We start from the raw sequence: 13,816 nt of genomic DNA, 5'->3' as shown, positions 1-13,816 counted from the left end.
GTATATTTTCATAAGTATGTGTTGCAACAGGGCACATTACTTAGTGGTGTGATTCAGTTACACAATAAAACAAGCAGTCGAATTCAACCCATCTGTTATTTACTGCCGTAATAAGACCTCTCATTGACCCCTGTGTCTCTCCTCTCTGTAAATGGCTCCCTCAGGGTGCCCGAGCAGGAAGCGGTGTCCAGTGTGCTGAAACAAGGCGGTTTGTGTCTGGAGACCCGTGGGACAGACGCCCTCGGCCTGGCAGAGTGCAGGGGCATCGGAGCCATCAGGCCGCAGTCGCAGGTCAGTCCTCTGCTACTTGTGGGCTGGTGACTGTGGGTTGCACACTTAAAGTCTGAATTACTGCCAGAATATGTGCAGGAATTTGACCTTATGACTCAGGTGTAAGTATATACTGTAGAAGGCACGGGGACTATGTGCAACGGGGCCCAAGCATTAGTGATGGTGTGAATGTCAGATGTGAAGAATTACACGTATTTAGTATATAGTATTGTTATTTATCTACTCTCGCATTCCCAGCCCTATCTCCACAGCCCTGTAGAATAGGGTCTGGCTACACCACACATACTGTACATTATTGGATAGGAGAAAAAAACACTCTGGGTTGTTTGCATGTCTTTAAACCAATCACAATCGTCTCGGGCGGCGCTAAGCTCCGGACGCAGCAGCGATGGCTCTGCAAAATAGTCTCAGGAAGGAACTTGTTTTGGTGGAACATTTGCACCCTGAAAAAGCCACATACAATATTAAATGAACGTCATTTGCTCTTACCAGTGTATCATCGTGTGTATTTCCTCCACAGTAATCCCACCAATCGTTCCCAAAACGTCCCAGTTAGAGAGGAAATGCCCTAAACATGTTCTTTATAAATCTTTACCATCATTCGAAAGAACCAAGCAGGCCTGCCTTATTGCACAATCCAAATTTTGTTCCAAACTTGCCATTTTCAGCGTGTAGCTTGCTAGCTCGAAGGTTGTTGTTGTTTCCCGAAGATAACGGAGTTTGAGAACGGCGACCCACAGAGAGCGGAAGGTGAGGGACGTCCGGCGCGTCAGGCAATTATACTGGCAATGTACTTCCGCTGATCCAGACTATTATTTATCTGACAAATTAGCATACGGTATGGTAACATAAATGGCTTTTGTCGTGGAAAATATGACTTTTATCAACACGTTAACGCCACAATCCTTTAGTCTTCCTCCCCTGTAGGCTAAAAAAATGTCCCTCTGTTGCTAAGTTACAGAGATGATAAACACATGTTATCAATATCACATGAGGAACTGCATGCCAAACCTTAATTTACGTTTAGTCACGTTCGTCAGCATTAGTCACTGTAGAGATTTTACCGTTGTATTACTCATGATGAGCTCAGCTGGACATCACAGGTATTATTAGGTGTTATGTTTGCAGCCTGTGGCTCAGATTAAAGCCAGCAGGTGATACAAAAAGATTCACGAGTATGTTGCTAAGAAGGAAATGGGGTTCAATGTGAGAACAGTTCTTCCCTTTCCAGGAAGTAAACGCAGCCAAGTTTGCCAATTTCAGACTGCATCTCTTTAAATCAGTTGAGGTTTCTGATTGATAGCTAAAGAAATCTGTAATCCATTAAAGTTATATGTCTCAGTTCCCCTTTTGAATTAGTGGCATATACTGTAGCTAGGAAACCATGTGTTTAAACAAAACCTGTTGGATTGCAGTATATTTAGTAAAAAGCACTGCTGTTAAATGTAATACTTGTACAGAATAAATGAAACCAAGAGTTTGTGTGAAAAGCACATGACCCTTGATAGCAGCCACCACAGTCAACAGTTTTTCTGTATTTTGCAGAGATGGGAACTAATAGAACCACTGCTCCGGCAGCAGGACCTCTGCCTGGCCATTTCAGCCTTCACAGCAGGGTCAAAGGTCAAGATGGAGACCTGCAACACAAAAGAGCCCAGACAGGTAAGAAGAAATAGTGTTATGGTACGTGTCCACTGTCAAGCATTCTTTTTCCCGCTTCCCATTCATTGGCTATGTGAGCATCCGGGCAATGCATTCTGGTAGTGTCACGGCGACTTTCGAGAAGCGTGCCCGCTCCTTATTTGCATAAAGTTGAATCCAGGCTACTTTATGTAAATTGTAAAGCGTTTGTCCAATCAGGTGCAGCCATCAGGGGTAGTAGGAGGCTGAAGCCTGTTTAAAACATATAACAGGTTGTGGCAAGCCCACCAAACGTCCAATTGGCCGCTGCCAAGGACTCAGCCTACAATGGGACGCGCGCTCTTACTGCGTGAGCTAGAGGCCGCCCCCAAATGTCCAATTCTGGGAAGCTGCTGTCAAAAAACACCACAGTGGACACAAACCATTAGCCTTCCAAAAGACAGTACATTTAAGTGCCATTTTGAACTTTTTCATGTTCTGCGATACATTTAAAGAATGCCAAAAAGACATAAAAAAGTGTAATTTCATTTATTTTATAAACAAGGTGTTCTGTGAAGTTATTGTGTTAACTAAGGGTTAACAAAAGACAATGGAATTTGCTTTAATCTTGCACTATCAGTCATTTTCAGCAGTAGGACTACTTTTTCCAAACGATTATATCATTTTGGAATCATTTGTCCTTGATGTGCCACACACGTGTTGAAACTCAGACTTGGGAGATTTGGAGATAAGAGGTAGTTCCAGGACAGATGCAGAGCAGCCCGCCTGCTGCTGCCAGAAGACCATCTGAGTGGCCTTGTTGCAAGAGCAGTTGATTTTATAGATGCAGTAGAACAAGCGCTCCCCTAGCTTCAGACCCCACCCTGTTCTTTCCTAGATCTCCCCTTCGTGAATGTCGAACACGCACGTCCCATGTGGACCCGCGCTGGCTGCACAGTTGATTTATGACATCGAAGAGGGAGTTATTAACTCGAACCATGTGTAAGAGTGCGCGGGACCCTTGCCAGGCCATCCTCTCATCTCTCTGCAGGCCCCCGTCGCAACCCTCTGAGAGTTTGTTGGAAACCTGCCCATCAACAATCAACCACTTCTTGCTGTGGGAGACATTTGGCCTTTTTGCCCTGAGTGTTCAATCCCCTGAAGGAAAAAAAATGACTTGTGTTTTTGACTTTGCTCTCTAAATGAAAGAGTACTGAAGTGATTAACTCTTGGAGCAACAAGTGAGGCTGGCACCATTTTTTTTAAAATGTAGAAACGTATGATATCAAACTTAAACTAAGGTTAGAAGGGTAGATTTTATCCGATCCATCATCAATACGACCGAGGCTTTCCCCTGATCACGGATGCATTAAAACAGTCTGGAAGAGCTCTGCAACATTTTATATTCTCAGCGTTATTGTTTTGGAAGTTTCTGGGATTTTTTTATTTAGAAATTCTTGATAAAATCCTGAAAGAATTTTCATTAGTTAGGGTTTCACTGGAGAGATTATGCCCAATGCTGGTCTAAACGTTGATTTAGAAGCCTGTCCAATAAGTATATATGTAATAAAATACTGAATTAGCCATATTTCAGGACACAGAAAACTCTGCAACTCTATCACAAATCATTGTCGGTTGAACCTCAAGTGAACGGCGCTTCATGTCACACAACAAGTGTACTCATTGTTGCTACTAAATTCTTTAACGTTTTCACTTCATTTTGAATTTCCTCCTTGTCTTTGTTGCACAATCATGCACACCACCAGAGGTGGAATGTAACTAAGTACATTTACTTAAGTACTGTACTTAAGTCCAAATGTTGAGCTACTTGTACTTTACTTGAGTATTTTCACACAGACGCACTCTCCCTCTGTGATTTTAAGATTAACCTCCCATTCACCTCCACACTTCATATGGCTCCAGAAATCTGCACTTGGCACTCTGGTTCTCTGCTGCTGCTTTAAGTTCAGCTTTAACTATTTAATCAGCAGGCTAATCAAGGAATCACTTCTACCTGCTGATTTATGGACAGCCTGTTTATGGGGAGCTCTCTCTCTCTCTCTCTCTCTCTCTCTCTCTCTCTCTCTCTCTCTCTCTCTCTCTCTCTCTCTCTCTCTCTCTCTCTCTCTCTTCACTTCAGTCTCAAGTTTCTTGTCGAACTTGCTCCGGCACATTTACAGACGGTGATGAGACCCTGGGGAATCTCTCTTGAAAAGAATATTGGAGATATGGAGAATTAAAGATATCCGGCCCGACTTGTTGTTACTCAGTGAAAAATCCTGTTACAATATAAAATCCGAACATGTTGGTAAACAAGAACTGGAGTCTGAATCCCTGTCATGACAGTATCCTGTGAGTGGTTTGTAGATAGGATGAATCTGTGTAACTGATGTAATAATGACCATATATAGATATTAGAGGGAAGTACAACAATCAAAAAAAAAAGAAATCCAACACCATGTGTTGGCCTCTGAGCGTTGTACTATTATATATTAGATTATTATAACTGATGTTAAAGGTGTTGTTGGCCCAGGTGGTGCTTATTTGAACTATTTGATACACTGTCGGGTAGTTTCATCTATTAGAGTGCAACTTTTGTTGTAAAGAAACTAAAACAAAATAAATGTAATGAGATGGACGTATAAAGGAATATGAAATAAAGTATTGCACATTTGTATTTTACTGTACAGTCGTTACTCGAGTAGATGTACCAAGTTACGTTCTACCACTGCTGAACTCGGTAACAAATGGCGTTCACAACGTTTTATCAGTCAAAATAAATAGTTTCTTCAGGCTGCTGGGACTACTGCTGGCTGTGCTCTGATTTTTCCACTGTGACTTTCAACAAATCAATCATTCCTCTGACTACTGTACTCCTGGTCTGACTCGGCCCATTCCTCACGACTAACATGAACGTGCTGATACCCTTCATTTATAATCAGTGAATAATAAAACCAGAGAAGGACGCGTAGGCTTTCTATAAGCCCACGTGTTGATAGAGTATATGGTGCGGATTTAAAAAAAATAAAAAGTATGTTGATATTTTATCAGGCAGTCCTAGAGAGCCGAACCGGGTGCAGTAGCACAGCTTGGTTTGACAACCTCTCTGTGCAGTTAAAACATAAACCGTTCCGATTGATTGATTGATTCATACTGCATGGGAAATGATTGGTGTTAGAGAGCATTTATCCATGCAGAGTATTTATGAACAGATGATCTGTAAAGCGCCTGGGAATGGTTTTCAGAACCATGTTGTAGGCTGAAGACAAACGATGTCTCAACCCACCTCCCCTATTTAAAGAGGGTCCTCCACTTTAAGAAATATGGGCTCCTTGACGCCTCTTTCAAACCACCTATCCTCTCCGTCCAGGATATAGACATCTTGATCTATGTTTATTTGGTTCAGGCTTATTGTCTATTTTGTTACTATTTTATTGAATAGTCGGGAATATTGTAGTTACTGTCATCTTTTCTTGATTTTTGTCTGGGTAGGTGGTGATGAAATGTTGAACTACTGTACATGCACTGCATGAAACCATGCTGTGTATTACACACCATCGGGGTCATATCATTGCTTGTTGTATTGTATTTGTATCATGTTGTATGTGTTGTTTTTTAACAGCTGCAGCATTGGGTTAAATGCCCAAGACATATTTCCCACCTTGTGGGACAATAAAGTTCATTTTGAATCTTAAATCTATGAAATGACCTGACAGATGTGTTTTTACCTATTATTATTATTATTATTTTATTTTTTATTTTTATTTTTTTTTTTTCTTAATCTCTTTTAGAAGTGGAAGCCTAAAGGCACGGCTCTGCAGCACATGGTCAGTGGCCTGTGCCTGGACAGTCAGACCCCGACAGGCCCTCTGGTTGCCACTCAGTGTCGCCCCCAGGTGGCCAGCCAGTCCTGGGAGCCACAAATCATCACCTGAGCCACAGTGGACGTTGGGAGGGGGGGGGACCGGACCCGGCCTGCAGAAGGACTCATTGGGATCATCATCTGTACAGTCTGTTGCCATGCTGAGGGGATGAAAGGAACTGTACTTTTGTGATGGTCCGTGGGGATATCAGAGCATCGCTGAAAACATTTCATCTGAGGTCTTTTCTGTACAGTGCTTCATCCTTCCAGGAGGCCGCAGTTCTACGTAATCTAATGCTTTTCACTGAAAAACTGTTGCACATCTGACTTTTTCATTTCTGTATCTACAGTATATCCTGGTAAACACTTTGCTTAAAGTCGGAGTAGTGTGGGTTGCCCTCAACACTAACGAGTGCGTACTGTACTGTAGCAAAAGTGTTGAGGTGTGGACCTGACTCTGAGTCATAGTAAGTGCTTGTCTTGTTGCCTAGTCTTAGGTTGAGGCATTTGTTACGTGTAGACCAGGGCAGCTTTATGTATAGCCAAGTCAAATCTTTGAATTGCTGAATAGCAGTCTTGAAAGCACCATGCAAAGCACTGTCAGGAACATTATTTATTGTTTTGCATGGTCAGACCCAAAGAATGTTTTTTCTTTTCTTGTCTCTCTACAAAGTTTCATGTAAATATTTGAAGCAGATAATGGCTTGGTTTTTGTGTCAAGTACTCTATATGTTGTTTGAAAAATAAAATGTGGTAACAAAGGAATTGTTCTTCTAGTTAATTGCACAATAAGTTGGAATATTATAGAATAGAAAACACTCTATTGTCCCTGAGGGGAAATTTGTCTTATTATAGCATAGTGCTACCATCTGTTTCTTCACAATACAAACATGTCACAAAGAAACCATTCTGAAATCGACATGAAATCAACATAAGATCGGGCTTCTGAATAGACCTTTTTCAAAGCAGACATGTTGACATGTCATAGTAGGAAAAGCAGAGGTGTATTCAAAACCATTACTGATGGCTGCATTCCACTTAGGAGAGACCCTGGTATTAAACCATTAATGATGGCTGCATTCCACTTAGGAGAGGTCCTGGTATTAAACCATTAATGATGGCTGCATTCCACTTAGGAGAGACCCTGGTATTAAACCATTAATGATGGCTGCATTCCACTTAGGAGAGGCCCTGGTATTAAACCATTAATGATGACCGCATTCCACTTAGGAGAGGTCCTGGTATTAAACCATTAATGATGGCTGCATTCCACTTAGGAGAGGTCCTGGTATTAAACCATTACTGATGTCTGCATTCCACTTAGGAGAGACCCTGGTATTAAACCATTAATGATGGCTGCATTCCACTTAGGAGAGGCCCTGGTATTAAACCATTAATGATGGCTGCATTCCACTTAGGAGAGGTCCTGGTATTAAACCATTACTGATGGCTGCATTCCACTTAGGAGAGGTCCTGGTATTAAACCATTACTGATGGCTGCATTCCACTTAGGAGAGGCCCTGGTATTAAACCATTAATGATGGCTGCATTCCACTTAGGAGAGGCCCTCGTATTAAACCATTAATGATGGCTGCATTCCACTTAGGAGAGGCCCTGGTATTAAACCATTACTGATGGCTGCATTCCACTTACGAGAGACCCTGGTATTAAACCATTACTGATGGCTGCATTCCACTTACGAGAGACCCTGGTATTAAACCATTACTGATGGCTGCATTCCACTTAGGAGAGGTCCTGGTATTAAACCATTACTGATGGCTGCATTCCACTTAGGAGAGGTCCTGTTATTAAACCATTAATGATGGCTGCATTCCACTTAGGAGAGACCCTGGTATTAAACCATTAATGATGGCTGCATTCCACTTAGGAGAGGTCCTGGTATTAAACCATTACTGATGGCTGCATTCCACTTAGGAGAGGCCCTGGTATTAAACCATTAATGATGGCTGCATTCCACTTAGGAGAGACCCTGGTATTAAACCATTAATGATGGCTGTATTCCACTTAGGAGAGGCCCTTGTATTAAACCATTAATGATGGCTGCATTCCACTTACGAGAGACCCTGGTATTAAACCATTACTGATGGCTGCATTCCACTTACGAGAGACCCTGGTATTAAACCATTACTGATGGCTGCATTCCACTTAGGAGAGGTCCTGGTATTAAACCATTACTGATGGCTGCATTCCACTTAGGAGAGGTCCTGGTATTAAACCATTAATGATGGCTGCATTCCACTTAGGAGAGGTCCTGGTATTAAACCATTACTGATGGCTGCATTCCACTTAGGAGAGGTCCTGGTATTAAACCATTACTGATGGCTGCATTCCACTTAGGAGAGACCCTGGTATTAAACCATTAATGATGGCTGCATTCCACTTAGGAGAGGTCCTGGTATTAAACCATTAATGATGGCTGCATTCCACTTAGGAGAGGTCCTGGTATTGTGCATGCTGACTCACTGAAACAGATTACTGGGACACTTGATGGAATTGAGCCATCGTTAAGGTTATCACTTTCAGCTGAGCTTTTCCTACTATGACAAGTCAAAATGTCTGCTGTGAAAAAGGCCCATGGCTCACCTGGTAGAGCGTGGGCCCCATGTACAGAGAGGTTCAGTCCTTGCCGCTGTGGTTGCAGGGTCAATACCGACCTGCTTGCCCTTCATGTCTAAGCTGTTCTATTGAATAAAGACCTAAAATGCCCCCCCAAAAAAATAATCTTTAGAATTTGAGCAGTGCTGTTGTGTCATCGCCGCTCAATAAGAGAGTGATGGACATGTGACTCTGCCATCGTCTGTACGCTACCGCGTGTGTCTACATTTAGACGTTTATTTGACAAGTTCCAGTGTTGGAAAGTAATTAAGTACATTTACATAAGTACTGTACTGTACTACAATTGTGAGGTACTTGTACTTTACTTGAGTATTTCCATTTCATGCTATTTCATACTTCTACTCCACTACATTTCAAGAGGAAATATTGTACTTTCTACTCCTACTCCTACGTTTACTTGACAGCTTTAGATACTAGGTACTTTGCAAATTTAGCTTATTAATACAAAATCCAATCAACACATTCTGATATATTATTATTATAGGTTTAAGCTACCCAACAGTGTGTAAAGTAGTAAAAAATTAGCTCCACCTTTACCATCTGCAGCATTAAAGTGACGCATTAATGCATCAAAAATTATATAATGTGTATTATTCAGAAATGAGTCATTCTGCATAATGAGTATTTTGGGGTTAGGCTACTTTGTTGCAAACTTTTTGTTCTTCTACTCAAGTAAAAGTTTGACTGCAGGGCTTTTATACTTCTAACAGAGTATTTCTACACTTGGTACTAAAGTGAAAGATGTGAGTACTCCTCTGCAGTTCAAACACCATGAAAACAGATTTCCGATGAAGAACAAATGATAGTGACACATTCAGTGTAGGTAGGGTTAAAAATAAAGAAAAGAAAACAAAGTGATTAAGCGGTGGTGTAGCTGGATTTACATAAAGTGACCACAAGGGGGCAGAGTATCCTCACAGATATGTAAGAGGCGCTCCGACAACATTTCATAACTGACAGGTTGATGTGTGAAGGCTTGGTGGAAAGAAAGAGTCATAAAGAAGAATGGATTCAAGATAATAAAGAATAAAAAGAGAGTGACAGTGAAAAGAAGATAGAGACACAACTGTGTGTGTGTGTGTGTGTGTGTGTGTGTGTGTGTGTGTGTGTGTGAGAGAGATATTCACGCCTCCAAAGAAATACACTGGCATGAGAACCATTAGCATAACAGGCTTGGCAACTTTGTTAGTTTGTCTTTTTCTTTGTTGGTTTTGTCACCTTCAAGGCCACGAAGCACGTCACCGTGCAGCTTAGTAAGCTTCTCAGCTATGCGAGGAATGTGAGTTAATGCTGATAAACCTCTGGCCCTTTGAAGGGGCCGAGGTTTCATCATCAGGGGAGGAAGCTGTGGAGGCAAACATGGCAGGAGCTGGAGAAAAGACAGCGTTTAGTTACAAGTTACTCATTTAGATTTTTACGTGCAAAGATTGACTTCATATCAACTTATGCATAAGAGTTGATGCAGTATAGATTAAAACTACCATACAGTATGTCATTAAAGATCCCATGGCATGAACATTTCACTTTATGAGTTTTTTTAACATTAATATGCGTTCCCCCAGCCTGCCTATGGTCCCCCAGTAGCTAGAAATGGTGATAGGTGTAAACCGAGCCCTGGGTATCCTGCTCTGCCTTTGAGAAAATGAAAGCTCAGATGGGCCAATCTGGAATCTTCCCTTTATGATGTCATAAGGGGAAAGGTTACCAATCCCTTTCTCTGCTTTGCCCGCCACCGAGAATTTGGCCCACCCATGAGAAAGAGAGAGACATCATGCAACGTGGCAGTTGGTCAAGGCCAATATTAACAGTATTAGGGGATCACTAAGGTCTATATAAAAGAGACTTCAGATACAGTATTAGGGGACCACTAAGGCCTATATAAAAGAGACTTCAGATACAGTATTAGGGGACCACTAAGGTCTATATAAAAGAGACTTCAGATACAGTATTAGGGGACCACTAAAGTCTATATAAAAGAGACTTCAGATACAGTATTAGGGGACCACTAAGGTCTATATAAAAGAGACTTCAGATACAGTATTAGGGGACCACTAAGGTCTATATAAAAGAGACTTCAGATACAGTATTAGGGGACCACTAAGGCCTATATAAAAGCATCCAAAAGAGCACCATGTCATAGGACCTTTAAAATTAGCTCCACCTCAACCAAATACAAAAGTAGCATTCTACTTGTGGCCGGGTTGGCTCAGTGGGTAGATCAGGTGCACATACACGGAGAGGCTTATGTCTCAACGCAGAGGTCCAGGGTTTGAGTCCGTCTCCCCTCCTCTTTCTCACCTAGCTGTCCTATCCATTAAAGGTGGAAAAGCCTAAAAAAAATAATCTTTAAAAAGTAGCATGCTACTTACACATTAACAATCATTTTTCATCATGAGTAGCCTACTTTTACTTTTGATACTTTAAGTAGGCAACATTTAGCTGATAATACTCATATTTATGTACTTTTCTATTGCAATTTTACTGCAGGACTTGAACGTTTGTAGCCTACACTGTGGTATTTATCAGAATACTTCTTCAAAAACTGATCTGCAGATACGTGAGAACACTTGTTCTACAAACTGCTGGTTTGTGGCGATGACTCAGTTCACACTGGTTGCATGGTATTACATGATCTATGTACTTTGAAACGTGCATGGAGCCAGGACCCCAGAGGATAACTTCCAGATATCTTTTAAGTGACATTGTTCTTTTTTGTCCCAACAATTGGACAACCTGTTAGGAAGCACCTTGATAAGTTGTTTTTCATGGAGCATCAAATAGTGGTTTAGTCTGGACTTTAGTTAGTAGGCCTACGCTAACTGGACACATTTCATTTGAGGTCTTTGCCCAACCTAACAGCTGAGCTAATGTCTCCCTTGCAGTAATGAGTCAACTGGGCTCCCCCAAAAAATGCAGTAAAAGTCCTGTTCGATACAGGTTGCACCGCCGACTATCGATCATCTCTAATCAGCGCGCGCCGGCCAATGAGGTCGCGCGGAGGCGGTCCGTTGCTAAGGAGGAAGTTTGGTTGAGTCTCCGTGTAGCAGCCATTCAGCGGCAGTGGCTGAAGCGATTGGACTGCGAGCGTCTCTCCCGACTCTTTCTGTGGAATTTGAATTATTTCGGCACTTGCACGGTTCGGGATACACAGGTGACGGCGTTCACGGTGCTTCTTCTGGGTCGCAGCAGTGATCACAGGTAGGTTCGAACAATGTATATATTTGTATTAGCCTGCCCGGTAATGCTTGTTAGCTCGCCGAGCTAAGCAGCACTAGCCTGTGTTTTTTTTTCCTTCGGATGCGGCACACGCAGCTATGTTAGCTCCACGGCTCTTAGCTCCCCGTAGACCCAGTGACATGGCTTTGAGCTCGCTTTGCTAACCTGAGTAGAAGGAAAAAAAGAATGAGCAAAATGTAAGCTGTGAGGGTGTTTACCATCCTTCACGGGGGATGGAAAAGGTCTGCCTCTGCGCTACCGAATGAGCTAAGAGGTTATTTAGCTAGCAAAGGTTAGGTAGTTGAGTAGCTACACTTACCTGGTTAACTTTGAGAGGTGAACGTTACTCAGCAAAAATAACGAACCGAACTCCAACTGAAATGATGAACTAGCTATCAGTTAGCGCAGTGGTTCCCAAACTTTTTTCACGACAAGGGACCCCTGAATTGTCACAAATAAGACCACAGACCCCCCCCATCTGATAGGACTTTTTTTTTAGATGTTTAAATACAGATTTTATTTTTATTTCCTTGTCATGCATACCAAGTGCCCTGCCCTCATTTGCATATAAGACGCCAACATTTCAGTTGCAGTGTTTTAATTAAACATTTTATTACATTTCACAAAATGCTAGGTTATTTCACAGCTCGTTCCTAAAGTATCCCGTCTTCTCGTCCAAGCTTGGCAATAAAATCCGCTACAAAAAAAAGGTTCCTTTCTTAAAGCACAACTCCCATGTTTCCTAATCATCCATCCAGAAGAACTCATCATACATAGAGGTAATTTTATTTCATTCTCATTTTCAGCTAGTAAGTCTATATGGAACCCATGACCATAATAGTAATACGTTCTGTCATTGTGTTACTTCGGGGTCCCCGGACCCCACTTTGGGAACCACCGAGCTAGCACGTCAATCGTCCCATCCTTCTTAGATTGTTACACGGACCACTTGTGTAATACCGTGGTCACTAATGCAGGCTGACATTAATAACAAGTTGTATTCGTTTGCAGTTGAGTTTCGTGACATGGCAAGTTTGTAAAAATGTGTCCCAACAACGCAGTTATAATCGAAACGTAACTTTAAATAAAGACAGCTGCTTCTATGTTCGGCACTTCTAGCCATCAGACAAGTTGACTGGCCCGAAGATATAAACTGTGACTCACTCTTCATAACACTCTGAATTTTTGTAAAGTGCGATCATGTGCCCCAGATTCTCTTATATGGTAATGGTAATGATATCATAGCTTTTATGGGAGTTTACTTCTTATAGCACAACTACAGAGCAAGAGATTTTCCAATCTGGTCTTCCCATTAGAGATGTTCGGCTCCGATACTGCCTAAAACGCTGGTATCGGGAAGTACTGGAGTTTATGCACCGATCCGATACCACGTAATAAATCCCTAAAGAAAATTTACGTTAAAGTAGATTATTTATGTTCTTTTTCCGTTATAACTGACTGTCAAACTGGACAATAAAAGAAAGTTCTGTGGCGTTCATCGTTTGTGTTTGTTCATGTTTCACAAAGATAGAAATAATATCACATCCATACAGGGATAGTAGTATACAGCTGTTAAAACATAATAAAATATATGACACACTGGTATCGGATCGGTACTCGGTATCTGGCGATACACAAGTTCAGGTATCGGAATCGGTATCGGGAAGCAAAAAATGGTATCGGGCCATCTCTCCCATCCCTGATCAGATAAACGTCAGTGGCCAGATTACCTTCCACATGCAGACTTTACAAAGACAGCTCTGTGATGGATTGTTGTATTCGCCACAGCAGCTCGCCCATTTGACTGAAACATCCCGCTTTTTGGACAGTAACCACATTTGGATGCTCTCATTAGCCATAATTGTTGAGTCATTACTTTATTTGTTTTGTTAATGGGGTGGTGGTGGTGGTGGTGATGTTTGTGACTTATATAACACAATCTGAGTTATCCGTTTGGCATCGTAAGGTACATGCCACAGTTCATGCCACTTCTTTCTATTGTGAGGAGAAAATCAGAAAGTTTTAATCTTTTATTAAACTGATGGTACAGTTTCACAGGGCTGCAACCAAAAAATGATTTTCATTATCGACTAATCTGCCAGTTATTTTTCTCTAATTGCTTTGGCTTGGAAATGTCAGAAAATGGTGAAACATGCACATTACATTGTCCTAGAGCCAAATATGAGGTGT

At 41.7% G+C, this 13,816-nt stretch overlaps 2 protein-coding genes across 7 annotated transcripts in view; both read left to right on the top strand.

Moving 5' to 3' along the window:
* Nucleotides 1–6,538, top strand: part of galnt16 (UDP-N-acetyl-alpha-D-galactosamine:polypeptide N-acetylgalactosaminyltransferase 16) — a 57,728-nt gene extending 51,190 nt beyond the window's left edge. The window contains exons 13-15 of the mRNA XM_028565749.1: nucleotides 165–291; nucleotides 1,837–1,953; nucleotides 5,703–6,538. Coding sequence (XP_028421550.1) covers nucleotides 165–291; nucleotides 1,837–1,953; nucleotides 5,703–5,846 — 388 coding nt within the window. The 3' untranslated portion in view covers nucleotides 5,847–6,538. The remainder of the gene's footprint in view (nucleotides 1–164; nucleotides 292–1,836; nucleotides 1,954–5,702) is intronic.
* A 4,920-nt stretch (nucleotides 6,539–11,458) lies between these two features.
* Nucleotides 11,459–13,816, top strand: part of numb (NUMB endocytic adaptor protein) — a 51,196-nt gene continuing 48,838 nt past the window's right edge. For all 6 annotated transcript variants that reach the window (XM_028566023.1, XM_028566025.1, XM_028566022.1 and 3 more), the window contains exon 1: nucleotides 11,459–11,608. The gene's annotated coding sequence lies outside the window, so the exon portion shown is untranslated. The remainder of the gene's footprint in view (nucleotides 11,609–13,816) is intronic.

This window comes from Perca flavescens, chromosome 20 (assembly GCF_004354835.1).
Source record: "Perca flavescens isolate YP-PL-M2 chromosome 20, PFLA_1.0, whole genome shotgun sequence".
NCBI lineage: Eukaryota > Metazoa > Chordata > Actinopteri > Perciformes > Percidae > Perca > Perca flavescens.
This window is presented reverse-complemented; position numbering and strand designations above follow the sequence as displayed.